We start from the raw sequence: 16836 nt of genomic DNA, 5'->3' as shown, positions 1-16836 counted from the left end.
GCTGTGGTCATGTCCCCGAGCATGCAGATCTGAAGTTTGAGCATATTGCGACTGCAAAATCGGGATGGCATTGAAGTTGAGGCACATCTGAGCTGCGGTAAGGGACAGTATTGCTGAATTCAGAGGAAAAGACAAAGGATTTTGAGGCATATGAGCTGGAGAGAATGTACTCCTGATTTCAAAGCTGTTCAGTGTCTAATGAGAGAAGGAACAAAAAGAAACATTCCCTTATGTCTGCTCATCAGTGTCCAAAACCCCCTGCTGCTTGCTGAATGATATTTTTCAACAAACAGCCTTGCAGATCACTTCCAAAAACATTTTTTCAGCCTTCTATATCAAAGCTTATGACACACAACTTTTTACCACTTTGCATCTATTTAGCACAGATCAGCAAAAAGTGACAGCGATTGTCAATGCGTTTTTATGTTTGTTCGTTTATTTGTTTTAAAACATTATTTCTAGAAGCTCTGAAAGTGTTGCTGGCTTTGGGCAAGAAATTCAACTTTTAAATGGAAAAAAATTAGGCCCTAACACAGAGTAGAAAGGTACTGGTAGTGGAAGGATAACAATATTGTGACTCAGGATTATGCCAGAGGTGATGGAAAATCTCTCTGGCCTGTGAACACAGGGAACTGTTTCCTCAGATGCAGATGGTGTGAAAAGTACATAGTATGTGAGTAGTGTGATGTATCTCTCCACAATGAATGCTTCCAGCATGCTCATGGAGAGGGAAGTCTAACCGCTGAGCTGTGGTCTACTGTTTACTCAAATTTGTTGAAACTGTTTTATGAGACTGTGTACATTGTTGTCACTAATAATACCCTACGGCTCATCTTACCCCGCTCTTATGCTCAACTTACGTAAGTTGTGCCACGAGACCAATTTTTTTGGACATGCTATATTATCGAAACAGTTATGTTTACACTCATTCTGTTTGTTTGAAGGGATGCACAACATCCTGAAATATATGCAGATATATTAGTTAGCGACAAAACTATGATTGCCTTGATGTAGTGATCCTAAATATGAAAAATGGCTCATCTTACCCCAGTCTCCCTATCTATCTTCTGTTTGTCATAAATGAACAGCAGTGTACTGTATTATTGTAAGCATTGTATGAACAATAGTGATAATGTTGATTGGTGTTGATTTATTTCCATTACTGGAGGTGCATGATGATGACAGCTGTTGTTAACCTCGCTGTCCATGTTAACCTTGTACAATTTTATATTCAGTAAAATGTCTCTTTTTTATGGGCGCATATGGATATTTGTCAGTTGAAACAGCGTAACGAATAATCAAATATTTCCCTCTATCAAGTTCTCCTTGTAAATTAACTAGAGAGAAAAATAATGATTTTAGTTCACACACACAATCCTCGGACTGCTTTCAAATCTGCATAAATGTGGCTAATTCAATATAGACAGAAAGAAACTCTGACATATAGGGCAAAACATCCTCTACCGTGTGATTCTCACAGATGGTTCTTGGCTGAAATATCATGATAAATATATTAAAAATAAAATATGAATGTGAAAGTATTTCCTATTTCCCTAGACTGTATAAAAGCCCTCCAACAAATTGAATGGGTGCTATCCATGTGGGTTTGAAATCTTCTTATCTTTTGTGTCTGGGCTAGACTTTCCACTTCAATAAAATAAACTGTGTCTCTGGGAAGTTCCTTTCGTCCAATTGTCTTTGGTTAAAAGATGCAAGAAAAAGAAAAAAATCCCACTATAGTCCATGAATTTGATGACTGATATGACTTATATCAAAAAGAACTTGCAGCTTGACTTTGACTGTAGCACCACTGACTTGTGACTGAATGACTTGTATCAAGGCCCCACAACCACACAAGAAGTGTGCACAAATCAATGATTTATTTTCCTGACAATTCATTCTTTTTTTCAGCTGATAAATACATTCCGGTGTACCAGGGCTGACAAATACTGCCTCCGCCATGCTGCAGAGACCGTGATTGGTGGGCAGTTTGATTGAGGCAATACACCTGACAAATGATTACGCAGGTTTTCAAAGTGAACTCAGGATTGGACAGAAACGTATCTTGGAGTAGAAGAAAAAAAATTAGCTTGATCATGATTTTCAGTATTAATATTGCATGTGAACTTGAACAATTATCAGTATGAGGTAAAAACTTATCTTAAGGAAAACTGGTCTGTGGTGCTAAAGCGATGTTGCTGTTTTTCCTATCCTATCATCTGGTGTGTGGCGGAAAAGTGACGTTGTTCTTTCATTCCATCTTGTCGGCATCAAGTAGTACCAGGGGCAGGATAAAGTATACGGTGTACCTTGAGTTTTTAAATATACTTTATTACATTTATACGCCAGGAAAATTCATACATACAAAAGTAAATGCAACAATTTCAATAAAATAATAATATATCTTCAAAAACGGTTCATCATTAATTAATCTTGACAAGAAAAACACAGAGTATAAATCTACAATGTTAAAAGTCCTTGGCGGCTTCATTGTGGCTGTCACCTCTGAAGCAATTGCCTTTCACATCCTGTTTTTTGATGAAGTGCTGCCCAGCAAATACTCTCCATCTGGCCGGGGAGCTCTGAGCCACACAGCCAGTGCTGAAGCTGAAGCCGCTGGCAGCTCCACCTGTCAATGGACACTTCGGCTGGGTTTAAAATAACTACTTAAATTCTATGTTGACTGAGAATGGTACCATTCACCAGTAACAACATCTTCCCATCTCTGATGAATGTTATGAAAATAGGTGTAAAAATAGTAACTATGAGTACAAGATGTAGGCTAGTAACCTCTCTGTGTCATTGAGCCACTATTTCAGGCCCACCCAAAAATTCCTGAACACAGAAATGGTGAAAAATAGTTTAACGCTCCAAAATTCAGCAATTATTTTCTAACATGTATAATTTGTTTAAGCTTTACATCTCTAATACTCTTTAGACATCATGCCTTAGTGTAATTTAAAACGAAAGCACTTAGAAGTTAGCAGAGAAGTTTCCGAAACAAAGAAAGGAGGAATTTGACGCAGAAAAACATCATAGTAACATTATTAAAACAGGTTTGTCTGGAATTGCAATTAGAAACAAAGGAAACAGAAAGGTTTTTTTTGCCACAGCTCCAGTTTGTTTGTTTGCTCCTCTAATTATGCTATCATCCCTTGACTCATTGTGCAAGGGATGATGGGAAGACATACTTTACACAATGCCTGCTGAGGAATTAACAACACTGTGAGGAGTTGACCTAAGACTAATTAGGCCGTGTCTGTCTAAATAAATTATTTTCAGGTGCGTGTAACTCTTTCCTCAAATATTCATCAGCATATCCAGGATGGTCATGCCTAATGTAGACCACCTCTGCACTTACACAACAGGAGCAGACAGACTGTGCCAATCGCTCATTCTGTCAATCAATCTTAATTGACATATTATCTAATTATATGCCTCGCCATTAAGGGTGGATGTTCCTTTGCATTTGGACAGGTAGGCAGGGGATCTGTCTCATGCAGATACAAAATGTGCTTTAAACTAGGTGGCACTGTTGCTCTTCTTCTAACCCACCACTGTTTGACAGAGAAGTTCCTTCATACTAATAACAGGCAATAATGTTATTAGTGTTATCAGTGACATATTTAGAACTTGAAGATTGGCATAAGAACAAAATGAATGATGTTAGCACGAGCAAGATATCAATAATTCCAATAATCTTATTGTTTCCAACTTCCATGATGCTTACAATGGAAAGAAAATGTAATTAAACCCCATTATCAACTACAGAGCTGAATAATAACAGCTGTGTTGTGATTATGATATTCTTGCTTCATTGGATAAATCCCATTCTGCTAAATGGCCTCTGGCTTTAGACTCCCATTAACCGGGTATGACGAATTTCAGAGATTTTGAGTTGCTCTTTTTGGAAAACGCTGCAGCATGAATATGTGTGCCGGCTTTTATAATCAGATTATAGTTCATATTGTCAGATTGTACTTTTCTGTGTGAGAAGTGGGTCAGGATGTTATAGAAGTGATAAAAGCAGCATGGGATCTGGCTGCTCCTCCCACACTTATTATCCTTTTTCTTTTGAAGATACCAAGTGTGTTCTTTCACCGGGTCATGTTGTGAACTCAAAGTCACTGTGTAACTTTTCTGAAAGTTCAGGAAAATAAATATCTTTACCCTCAGTTTCATGACGGCTGTTACTTGGACAAATGACATAATAGACTATTTGAAGCCATACAAAATCAAGGCTTCAGTCCCAGTGTTTAAATGAGGCTTGTACATGAACCGATGTATCTAAGCGGTCAACAAATCAATTGCTTTGGTCCTTAACAGCAAAACAAGCTATCATACGTATTGGTAACAATCCCTTGTTGCTATGGTGATCCAAGCAACATCTGTATGTCAAAGTTTGCTAATGGCAGAAGAGACTGTGAAGTATTCATCGTTATCAGTCATGGCAGAAACTTGAATGGTATGGTTTGATCCAAGTAGAATCTGTGTAAAAGCTACTATAAAGCTGATAAGATCAATAACTTTAACAACAGATCAAAAGATTGTGTGTATCTTAAAGAGGTTGCTCCTAGTGACAAAATCCCATTATTACCCCATTCTGCAGATCCCCTCAGTTCTATGGAGCATTTTAGCATCTCTCATCAGCATCGTTTCCAGGCACAGCAGGCAGCTGTTTCCAATGGCAAACAAAGTTACCCCCCCCCCCCTAACTGGTGAACATAGTGGAGTATTTTGCAGATCGTGAGATGGATTTTTTTTGGAGAGCCAGGCAGAGCTACAAGGAGAGTAAATATTGGACTTATCATCAGGGTGAGTTAGCCATGTCAACTTCAAAAGTGATGTTATGTTTGTCATGTTAGTTTCCACTGGACTCAAGTGGCAAACCTCAATGTTATACATATGCCTATACAGTATAATCCTTCAAAAATCTTGAATGTAAAAAAAATGTTATCAAACAACATTTTTAACCTTTATGTTCATATGTTTTTCTTCAAAATTACAAAAATGTTGAGTGAAATTTTCAGTTACCACAGATCTCCTATTTTCCAAAACAAAACATCTATATGTTGCAGTGCAATATCCATTGGTTTTAACAACTTCAATATTAAACTTTTATGGTTATGTTTAGGCAGTGCCTGCAGAACATTGAGACAAGGTTGTAGTGCAGCCTATGCGATGGCAAACATTGCCAAATTTAGCAGATTAGTATGTTTTTCCCCCTGTGGTATCTGTAAACCAGCTTCATTATGTTCACCATATGGTTCCTTCATGTTCGTGCACATCTGCCACTGCGGTAGTTCAGTTGGAATTCACTCACTCACTCGCCTGAATCACTTCTGCCTGGACAAATACATAAATTGTACCTTGGCCAGGCCATTATCGGTTACAAGTATTCTATCCGTGCAACAAAACAGGAGATTTAACATTATGCCACATCCCTTCGGGCAGATTACAGTAAAGCAATTCATAGCACTACTCAGCAAACTATGAATTACTTGTCAAAACTTGTCATGCAGAGCGACAGGGGTATAAGAAGGTGTTGGAATTGAGCCCTGGTGATACTCAATTATAGCAGGACAAAGGCGTTCAGTGCAGTGACATATTGTAGGGAGGAGAAGTGCAGTAGACCAAAGCTTTGGTGACATGAGGGACACAGCAGTGCATAAAATTGTGATTCTGTTTTTTGGTGTGTTGGTAAGCCTTTCAAATGGAATTCACATCTACGTAGGCTTTGTCTGCTTTGCTCTTTTGCTGAGAGAGAGAGAGAAAAAAAGTCCTATTCCTAGCAGTTAATAGAAAGCTGTCAGGACTGTGGTAGCAGCAAATATTTCAGTGGTTTATCAGCACGTCCGTGTGGTCACTTCCTCAACTTTCACCACTATTAAAACTGCGAGTGCAAGGCTCCACTATGGAAACGAGAACAAAGCAAAACCAACTCACAGATGAATGCTCTCGTCTAACTGCGTGGAAATGAAAGAGGCCGCTGGAATTAAAAGAGATGACAGAAATGTTTTCTCAATATGATCAAAGACAACAAGCTCAATCTGCTCCTGGCTGGCTCCTAAATTGTGTCTCCTCGGCTTGCAAACTTTTCCTCCTTCAGGTGGACATAGAGGAAAAGCTCATTAGTGCATGCTATTATTATTATTATGCATGCCTTTTCATTATCATGAGTTATTATCTACAGTATGTGTGCTGGGATAGGCTCCATCCCCTTGTGACCCTTCATAGGAAGAGCATTTTGGAGGATGGATGGATATATAGATAGACTCTAAGAAAATAAAAAAAAAACTTCCTTTCTCTGTTTTTCTTTGATGAATCCCAAATAAATAGAGTCACCTACTTGATCTCTTTTCTTAGAGTCTTTAAACAAGTCAAACCAGGTTATAAAACTTAAGGAAAATCAGACAAGCAACTGTGTGTGGGCGACTTTAAACATCATGCACAACCCTGCAGACAGAGCAGACTTCCTGACCAATCGCTTTTATTGATGTAGCCCACACTGTTGCTGCACAGCTGAGTTTGTAGTTACATGCTGTGTGCTTCCTGGCATAGTTACAAGTTAAATACGTGGGAACAGTAAAAGAAACAGAGCATAACACAGGATATAACGAGCATGCAAAAAACACACAGGCAGAGAATAAAATAGGCCGCGTCCATTGTGGAAGAAAAATGTTGAATTGCCCCCAATCACTCTTTTCAAGTCTTTTTTTCTTCCCCCTACATAATAAATAATAGCAGCCAAAAGAATAGTTGTACAGCTAACATGAAAGTTTCTGAATGACTAAAAACTAATTTTGAAGACAAATGTGATTCAAGGCTTTGAAATAAAGAACAAACAAGAGAAACAAATATTTGGAACCGCAAACACAGAGTACACACATGTACAGTATTCGCTCTAGAAAGCCTTTGTTGCCAGTAAGTTTCCATTTATGTTATATTTCTTTGAGTTAATGTTTGTATTGATTTTTGGGGGGAAATCATTCTGTGCATTTGCTGCTAATCCAGCAACCAATTTCTCTGTCTGTATTTTATTTAGTTACATGTGGAGTGTTTTGGGATATTTTTCTGACAGGTCAAAGATTTCAGTGTGGCTTGCTCCTCTTCTTGGAAGTTCTTGGAAAAATAATTTCTGGACATTACATTTGTTATGTCTATAAATGTTTGCTGAAAAGTGAATGGGTTTCCCAAAACAGGTTGTGATATCCAAACATCCAGAAACTCATGTTTACTCGAATCAAGTAAATAAAAGACTGTGTTCCTAAACAAAACTATGAGTCCACAGCCGCACTGGTGTCTCTGTGAGGTTGTGTTTAGCAGGCCCAGCTAGAGTTCGAGCTAAATGCTAATGTCAGCGTGCTACATGCTGTGTTAACAAAAAATCAAACTATTGGACTAATAAGACAAGATAAGATGCTTTTATTGTCACTGTATTCATAATACAATGAAATTGCGAGTGCTCATTACAGTGATATTTAACTGTAACCGTAATCCTACTAGTACATACACACGTTCAGCATCACACACAACCAATCAAGACCCATCATAAAACTATACGACATTTAAAAAAATGTAAACTTCGAAATAATGGTGATGCTAGGATCATCATTAAGGGATCATCAAAGTCAGTGGTCCAAGGTTGTTAAAGGATATGGCTGGTGATTTTCTATATTTTTCTTATTGTCAACAACTTTATAGTGCAGAGCCTCACCAACAATCCCAACTCTTGTGTGTGTATCCAAACACTGATACATTTTATTCCTCTGTGCTGTAGACCTCCGAAAACTATTAAAAAGACATCAGTGAGCCACACTGCTGCACTGGGTGACATGCTCCTTCACCACAAACAGTTTGGGTATGTTCATTTGTGTAGAGACTACTCTAAAGACTGATAACAGTGATCATGTTTTCATGTCTCAGCAGTTTAGTAAAGTAGTTCTGTGTAAGGCAGATGCCAATGTGTACAGTATGTGCAGGAACACAGTTCAATTTACAGAGCTAGGCTAGTTTCTTGTAGTACCTGTCACAACATCTTGACTTCGTACCAAAGTTCTTCAAGACATTTCTGATGTGGTACAAGTGTTCACAGTGAAAGTGCCTTTTGTATATGATATACGTATATTGAAATAGATACACTACAATATACTACTAATGTCTCTCAGTGGCTTTAGACAACTTGTTGCCCATGTTTCCTCCAATTGGCAACATTGTGTTCACTAAATATTCACTTTTGTGAAATAGAAAACTACTCAAACATAGAGAGAAAAGAGTAATATCAGTATTATTGTCTTGAAATATAGAAATATAGCTCTTGTGCACATATTTCTGTGTATATAAAGAAAAAACAAACAAACAAACACACTTTTGTGAAGAGGTGTCTGTGGCATTTCTCTCAGCACCTACTCCACTAGTTGCACTTAGTGACTGACTGTACACCTCTGCACTGTAGCAATCAGACTATATGATGCAAAGTGAGAAAGTATTTAAGCTTGATTATCAAAAGTCCCACCAGATGTAGATTTACTTATATTCTATTACATCATACTTTGGGGTGAATGGCTTAAGGTGGGCTTGATTGAATCTCAATGCATCTGTGTAACTAAGGGGAAAGAGAATGTGTTCAGAAAAGCATCTGGATGATTCAGGAGTAAATATGTGCTGCACAAAAGACAGATGATGTGTACTGATGCCAAATTGTTAAACACTGCAGGCTGGCCCTGCAGGTAAATGCTGGCCTATGTGTCAAGGATTTTGTTCCACAATCCACCTTAACACACTTAGTTATGTAGATTGTCCTCTACTATTTAATTCATGCATAGTTTATCTATAGTTAGATTAGCAACTTTTTTACAAAATATTTTCATTATCAATTAAACAGATTATTATTTTCTCAATTAACCAATTTATTAAGTGTGATCTATAAAATGCTAAAAACTAAAATGAAAATGCCCATAAATTCCCTGAGCCCAAGATATTGCCTTCACTTACCTTCTTGTTTTAACAGACCAACAATCCAAAACCCAAACATATTTAGTTCATTATCATGTTGGATAAAATTGGATAATTGTCATTTGTCACATTTTAAGAGCTGGAACCAGTGAATTTTTTGTAGTTTTGCTAGAGAAATTATTTTAAATTATTCTGATTCATTTTCTGTCAGGATTATGGTAACTGATGAATCTAAGACATGCCACAGCCACGTGAATGTACCCCCCTTATGCTGGGAACGATAACAATAGTAATGCTCAACATCAGTGTGGACAGCCGACTCGAGAAGAAAGGTTTGAATATAAGAGGCAGTGGGGTTTTTCACTGGCAGTGAGCATGTGTGTGTGTGTGTGTGTGTGTGTGTGTGTGTGTGTGTGTGTGTTTGTGTGTAGAGGATAAAAGGCAAAGCCCAGGAGTATGGTTACCTTTCATACAGGGGTCAGATAAGGAGACAGTAATGTAATTTGCAATCAGCAGCACTTTGAATGATACACATTGATAAAAAGTCATCTGTGAGGAAGGACTAAACAATCTAATGCACATCATAATCAGACTGAAAACAAAGCCACTCAAGCCCGACTCCCAGTGGGGTTAACAACGCTGCAGTGAATCAATATTTCAATTCAATTGTAAATGGCGTCGCATCTCCCTTGTCAAGGGAATCAGTGTTAGTGTCAACTCACAAATCAAAGCTGAATTTGAACAAGCGAGAGAGGGGGAAGTTTACTGCATTTCAATAGGGTCCATGGGGGTTGGAGGGGGTCGTCAGGTTGCAAACACAGACACACACAAACACAGAAACACACAGAAGAGGTGGGTGAATAATAACATGGATATAATAGGGCGGCAGCTTATTTTAGTTTGAGTTATAGTCTTGTTCATTAGGAGTGACGGGAGATCCCCTGGAGGAATTCAGCAACCTGGAATAGCCATGAAACTAAAATGTGAGCCTTTAAACAGATGAAGTTGAGGAAAGACAGAAATCTCTACTCCGCCTCCTTCTCCCTCCCACTCAATTTCAAGTCGAGAGTCGATTTTGCTTTATGTGCATATGAATAATTTGTAGACATTCCTGCAAAGCTACAAGATGATGAATTGTGATGAAACAAAAGAGTGCAAGATGAGAACATACAGAAGCTATACACGGTTTTAAATTAACATGTCTAAAAAAAATGTAAATAGTAGGGGAGAACGGGGTTAGTTGTCAAATGGGTTGGATGTCACATTCATCAGATCTCGGTCCCTAGAGGGCGCTGTTAAAAAGTGTTGATACTGAAAGTTTCAGAATTTAGATGAGATGTTACTTAATAAGATTTTATTTCTGGAGTAAACTGCTTGACATTGAGATGAGAGTCTTCTAGGTTTTTTCACAATGAATTTATAATAAAACAATCATTAGCATTTAAAAGTATGAAGAGAGAGTGATAGAGTAGAGAGTGTTAGGTAGCTTTTTTTCTTAGCTATGCAAAACATGTGGTTGATAGCTTTGCTGGTAGCAAATAATCCCAGTTGGGGATGCTTGTCACATTGTCTTTGGGGTTGGTTGTCACATGTTGGCATATACTGTACATATATGGTGTGATATATCTAGTCTATTCTTTCTTTTAAGATAGCAAAATGACCAGGAACTTTGTCAGGAAAACAAACAAGGGCCAGAGTCAGTCTAGTATTTCTGATGCTGCAATTTTGGTGTAATTTAGTGAGGTCACTGTGGTCACCAACCTTTAATCCAGATCTCAGGAAAGTCAAGAAATCCTTCTCTCACCATATTGATCAGTTAGCTCCTCAGCTGTGATCCCTCCTGTGTCTTTTCTGTTCTTATGCACTGATACGCACTTGTTTTTATTCTCTTCCTAAAGCCTTTGATTTTATATTGACTCTGACTGTGTAAAAGCCTTGTCCAGCAAGTTGTTTATCTTTTATTTCAACCTTCAATTTTCCTGTCCATACTAAACAACATGGCCATCTATTCAGGATCCAAAATCCTCATATAATAACAATTTACAAGCCAGATAATTTTGAGCCTGGCTTAAATGGCCGGCAGATCTTTTAACTGTGGTTCAAAGCAATGTTAAGTGTGCAAATCAAAAAGCCGTTTCTCCTGAGACTAAGAGTAGGAAGCACAATAGCGTCCTTTAGATCTTTTCGCCGGCATGTTTTCCTCTACAATTCTCTTCCATCATCTGACTCATTCATCGCTCCATTCTCTGGAGAAATTATGCTAATCAGGATGAGCCAGATATTGTTAAGCATCAGCAGTATCTAGTGAGTGGTGCAGTGCAGAGATAGGTGAGCAATTCTCATTTTGTGCTAATTATGATCCTGTCTTGCCAAATGGCATGCATACTTCACTGACTGGGGAGTATCTCTTTCATCCTGATCCATCATCCTGATCCATCAACCATAGATGAGTTATCCGGACATTATTTTCCAAACTTTGTGTACAGTGGACCGCTATTGCACATCTGTTTCTGCCATTTCTTTCCCAATAATAGTTGATGATACAAATGCATGATTTTGATAATACTATTTTTTTTCTAGCTTAGCATAGCATAGCATAAAGACAGAAAACAGGGGGAAACAACTAGCACATCACTTGTGATTATGGACTGGACTATTTCTTGGTTGGATCCAGTTGCCAAGCAACCGGTGTTGACTCCAGGATGGTGCTGGTCCGGGCAAAGAAACAGCAGGCATATAACCCCCATAACGTGACAAATTGTTTTTTTTTACACTTAAGTTGGGTTTTTTTAGAATCATTTTTTTATTATCATTATTTTCCATAATAAAAAAATCAATGCATCCCCTGCACCACCACCACCATAGAAACCAACGATCAAAAAATAAAACAAACCACAGGAAAAATAAAGAAACAATTACACTTTTGTTTTTATTTGGAGCACACAAATGAGATATAATGTGTCGATGAATGAGCTTTAGAGGTGGATTTTGTTACCTTCAGACAGAGCCAGGCTAGCTGTTTCTTCATGCCTCCACTCGTTATGCTAAGCTTAACTGCCCAGCTGCTAGCGGTAGTTTCACAATTACTGTACAGACCTCAGAGTGGTATTGATCTTCTCATTTAACTCCTGGCAAGAAAACAAATAAGCACATTTCCCAAAATGTCAAAGTCTTCTTATATTGATTCCTGTCTCTGAGAAGCCTTTGTCAATTTATGTGTCATATATTTGTCTTTAGTGCAGAAAATAACAAATACTTTACACCACATAATATTCAAGTTTGAGCACACTTTCTCATTCAAGTGAACGGAGATGTGTGTCCAAACCCTTCATGTAATATATGAAGGGATGGAATAAAAACTGGCAGTAATACAAAGTACTTTATATTAAATATTAACGTGTGTACATTCAAGCTAAACTGATCATTGTATCAGGAGTGTACTGGATCCACAGAGGTTCAGTGAGGATTAAGACCAGCTACCAAACATCTGAACATCTTTCTCCTCTCTAAAGACCCATCTGATAAATCCAATCTCATCAGATCCACAACGACAGCTTAGATGCACACTCACAGTTCAATCAATATTTTCTGTTTCTCTGACACTTATGTCAAGGTCATGCATACAGCAAAGCCTTTGGGTAAGACATAAAAAGATGGGTGCTCAGGCATTGAAATGCTTTATGGTAGATAGGAGCTTAAAGTTGTATTTATTTATAAGATATTGGATTGGAATAAATCGATGTCGCGAAAGTCATTTTAATCTCTTATATCATATTAGCTGTCTCCTGCAATGTTGGCAGAGCGCTAGGTGATGGATGATGTATGAAGGGATAGGGAAAGCTAATCACTGCTAAAAAGTACATCTAGGATTTTGTAAATATTAAAAAACTATTTTCTTTCCTATACAGCACAGATGGATGTGTCAGTATGTCTCGTTATTAAACCCACAAAGGATAATTGTCTCCATGTTATGGTGGTCACGTTTCAAACTGTTCAAAGGAAACAATCTGTCTGTGTCGACGAGGAACATCACAGCAATTTTCTACTTATAATGATACGATTCTTCTAGCAAAGGGAGATTAACACACTGAGGTTTGCCACTGTGGGACCTGCTGTGTTTCAAAGACGGGTGTATAATTCAAGGCAGAATCTGTGCTTTTCTTCTTAATTGCATTGTTTTGTCTTGATAATTACATATCTCATTATGTAAAGGATGTGCTAGACTATAAACTGTTTGAAATACACTTCTTTGCCATATTTTTGTGTCAAGGGGATGAGCTTTGCACCCAAAAAGATGGATGATGTGAACATTATTCATTTTTTTATTCATATATACCCCCTCTAAAATGAGTGGCACACAAATATCATACTTCAGACTTGGATAATGTCCCAACAGTAGGAAGAAATAATTTATTATTTTTATTGAGTACAAGAAAATAACATAATGAGGGTCTTGACCTTAACATCAGAAAAAAACGAAACAACATGAAGCCTAACAATTTTCCACAGAGTCACAGTACTGGCCCCTGTGTTTTGTGGCGGTTTTGTGGCTCGTCATGATACTGAGCAGTTAAATTATCATTAAACAACAACCCCATGACATTAACAGCATAGCAGCTGAGAGCGCATACAGCAGCAGAGAGAAGAGTAGACAAAAGCTTTCCAGTAATAGGAATTGTCACATTAATTGGAAAGGATCATGCAGTGTGTACTGTTGCTGGAGAATGATTAACATAAACTCCCTTCTTAAACCATAGATCAATGTTGTCAGTCCAGAATGCAGATGAGGCAAAGTCAATAGAGGCAGATCCTACTGATAAATGTAGTTCATCTTTGTTAGTGGATTTGTTGCCTCAAGGTAATGATTTCTGCAGTGATTTCATGGTGACTTCCGTGGCATATAACACGCACACACGTGCGCGCACGCACACACACACACACACACACACACACACACACACACACACACACACACACACACACACACACACACACACACACACACACACGTCATTTCAGGGACATTACACTGACTTACATTCATTTTCTAAAGACTTATCCTATCTTTAACCATAACCACCATAAGCTTAAATTTACCCTAACCCTAATGTAACCCTTATCTTTCCTTAACTTTAAACTAAGCCATAAAATAAATGAATTACATTAAGGGGACCTGCTTTTTATCGAGATCCCAAACATTAGGAATACCTGCTTCACACACACACACACACACACACACACACACACACACACACACACACACACACACACAAACACACTTTTTTTTCCTGTTTTGATTTTAGTTTTAGTTATTTCTGTTTTTCTAGTTTCCTTTGGTTATGAGAAATATACTGAATATGGAATATATATATATATATATATATATATAGCCATATAGATTTCAAAATGTTAATGTTCTGTTTTAATTCATATACTATTCGGGTTAACTGCTTAAACAATCATAATTTGGCTTTAGATCACATTCATCTCAACACTATTTATGTTTTGCTTGCATATTTGATCACCTCTTTCTCTCTCTCTCTCTCTCTCTCTCTCTCTCTCTCTCTCTCTCTCTCTCTCTCTCTCTCTCTCTCTCTTTTGCTTTACGCGCATGAATTGTCAGGGAAGGATTGGACTCGCCGGCCACCGTATGATGTCGTGGCGTTGGTCGATGTGAGTTGTCACATAGTTACGACAGCTAATCTATACCTCCTTTCAACGAAGTTTCTTTTTGTAGTATTACACACACACACTTCCGGACAGTTATACCTTCAGTGTGTCAAGATGAGGCGCGCCGGTTTGGGTAAGACACAAACGTAACTCTCTTTTTAAAGCACATAAAGACATAGCCGATAGTTAGCTAACGTAGCTAATGTTGTTAGCGTATGTCAATGAATGTAAATACTGCAGGCCACGTTCACATAACTCGACCGGGTTTTAATGTTATATCACAGGATTCAAATGCTGACTAAATAGCCACCTAACGCTGTGTCAATTGTTTAATGTCTTTTCATGAAGGTGAAGGAGGCCCTGGGAATTATGTAGCAAGTGGATACAGTGTGTATGAGGAGGAAAATGAACACCTGCAGGAGGGACTGAGATCCAAAGTCAACGCTTTGAAGAGTGTAAGGAACCATTGATGAACTGTAGATATGTACGATATACAGTCTATGATATGAACTAATTAACTGGTGACTGTCACAGCTGACTTCTGTGTTGCTAACGTTATGTTAATTTGAAGAGTAAATATACTTGTTTTAAAAGTCTAATGTTTCTAGAATATTTCTTTAATAAACTACAGGTGTGAACTAATATGACTTGTTTCAAGGTGTACTTAATTATTTATGTATATTTTGATGCCTGTTATCTACAGCTGTCTATCGACATAGGAACAGAAGTTAAATACCAGAACAAAATGCTGGATGATATGGTGAGTTTCACTTTCCCTTTATGTGCTACACTATAACCAAAATAGTATAAGTATGTACAAGCATCCTGTATTCAAAATCTGCATCCATTAATTAAGTTAAAGAACAGAATGTACTCATTATGGAAATGCCCCTGCCAGTGTTAAATTACCTGTTCATTGTTTTCTGTGTAGCAGCTGGTTAAGAGGGAGTAACTTCAATTTAAATTTTCTGGATTATTCAATCAACTATTTAGTTGAAAAATGTTATAAAATAGTGAAACTTGACTATTACTTTAATTTTCTTGTCTTGTCTCATCAACACTCCCAAACCCAAAGATATTTAATTTACTAATCAGTTAATGAGCAAATAATTTCAGCTCTGCTTAATTTTTGTTTTTTTGATCTGTAACACTGCATCTTATTTTCCAAGCAGATTATTATTATTTAACTGTCAAATAAATGGGTTGTTGCAAAAAGTACATTTAACTTTAAATATAGTGCAGTTGAATTATAAAGAAGCTTTAGTATTTAACCAGAGTTGTAGTAGTTGCATTTTATACATATTGACTGTAGGATATAGTAGCATTTTCTTGGTTCTGAGTGTTATGTGTGTTTGCTAGCCTGTCCGCCTTTTGGACTTAGGACTTTTCATCTGTTTCCCACACCAGGACTCAGACTTTGACTCAACAGGCGGCCTGCTTGGCTCCACCATCGGCAGAGTCAAACAGCTGTCCAGAGGCAGTCAGACCAAACTGCTGTGCTACATGCTACTCTTCTGCCTTTTCGTGTTCTTTGTCCTGTACTGGTTCATCAAGCTCAGGTGATAGCTGTCTGGCTTGGCTCATGAACTCCACGTTCCTCCCCAGAATGTCGTATGCTGATGAATCTCCAATCTAAACCTGTTTTATGATGACCATGAGGAAGAAAAGGCCTTTTATTAATGAATACAAGTGCCCTGTTCTCTGTCAGGAATTTCATAGCATGACAGTCAAATTATGGACTTTGATGTCCCGAAAACATAAAACTGGTTTAGAAAAGTGCACAATATCTTTGATGATTAATGAACCTGAGTAGGAATCATGTATACTGTACTGTATACCTAAAGTATTAACTGCCAATGTTCTAAATTTCAGACAAATTTACCTGGATTTAGGTGTTGTGACTCAACATTGTACAAGTAACAGCAGAAGAGTGTCCAGATCCTTAATGCATTAGTAGGCACATTGAGTTATGAGGTATGGCAAATCTGTGGATTAGTCTATCATACAGCCCAAATTGTGTTCAAAGTGAGTAATTTATAGAACGCTATCTGAAGCATAATCTAGTGTATTTGCTTTCAAGAACGAATGGATATATGACAGAATTTGGCATCCATACAAAAAATAATAGCATTGTACTTCACTATTGTTTCAACTTTGTTGTAAAATGTTTTTTAATGTAAATAAACAAATTTTATGATCTGAATCAACTCT

The 16836-nt window shown here is 37.6% G+C and overlaps 1 protein-coding gene across 1 annotated transcript; it reads left to right on the top strand.

Annotated features, from left to right (window-relative positions):
* The first annotated feature begins 14609 nt into the window (after positions 1 to 14609).
* bet1 (Bet1 golgi vesicular membrane trafficking protein) lies at positions 14610 to 16822 on the top strand. Its single transcript, XM_062435936.1, has 4 exons — positions 14610 to 14758; positions 14974 to 15080; positions 15329 to 15385; positions 16033 to 16822. The coding sequence occupies exons 1-4, from the start codon at positions 14740 to 14742 to the stop codon at positions 16186 to 16188; spliced, it is 339 nt and encodes a 112-aa protein (XP_062291920.1). The 5' UTR covers positions 14610 to 14739; the 3' UTR covers positions 16189 to 16822.
* Positions 16823 to 16836: the final 14 nt, after the last annotated feature.

This window comes from Scomber scombrus, chromosome 16 (assembly GCF_963691925.1).
Source record: "Scomber scombrus chromosome 16, fScoSco1.1, whole genome shotgun sequence".
NCBI classification, from domain to species: domain Eukaryota; kingdom Metazoa; phylum Chordata; class Actinopteri; order Scombriformes; family Scombridae; genus Scomber; species Scomber scombrus.
This window is presented reverse-complemented; position numbering and strand designations above follow the sequence as displayed.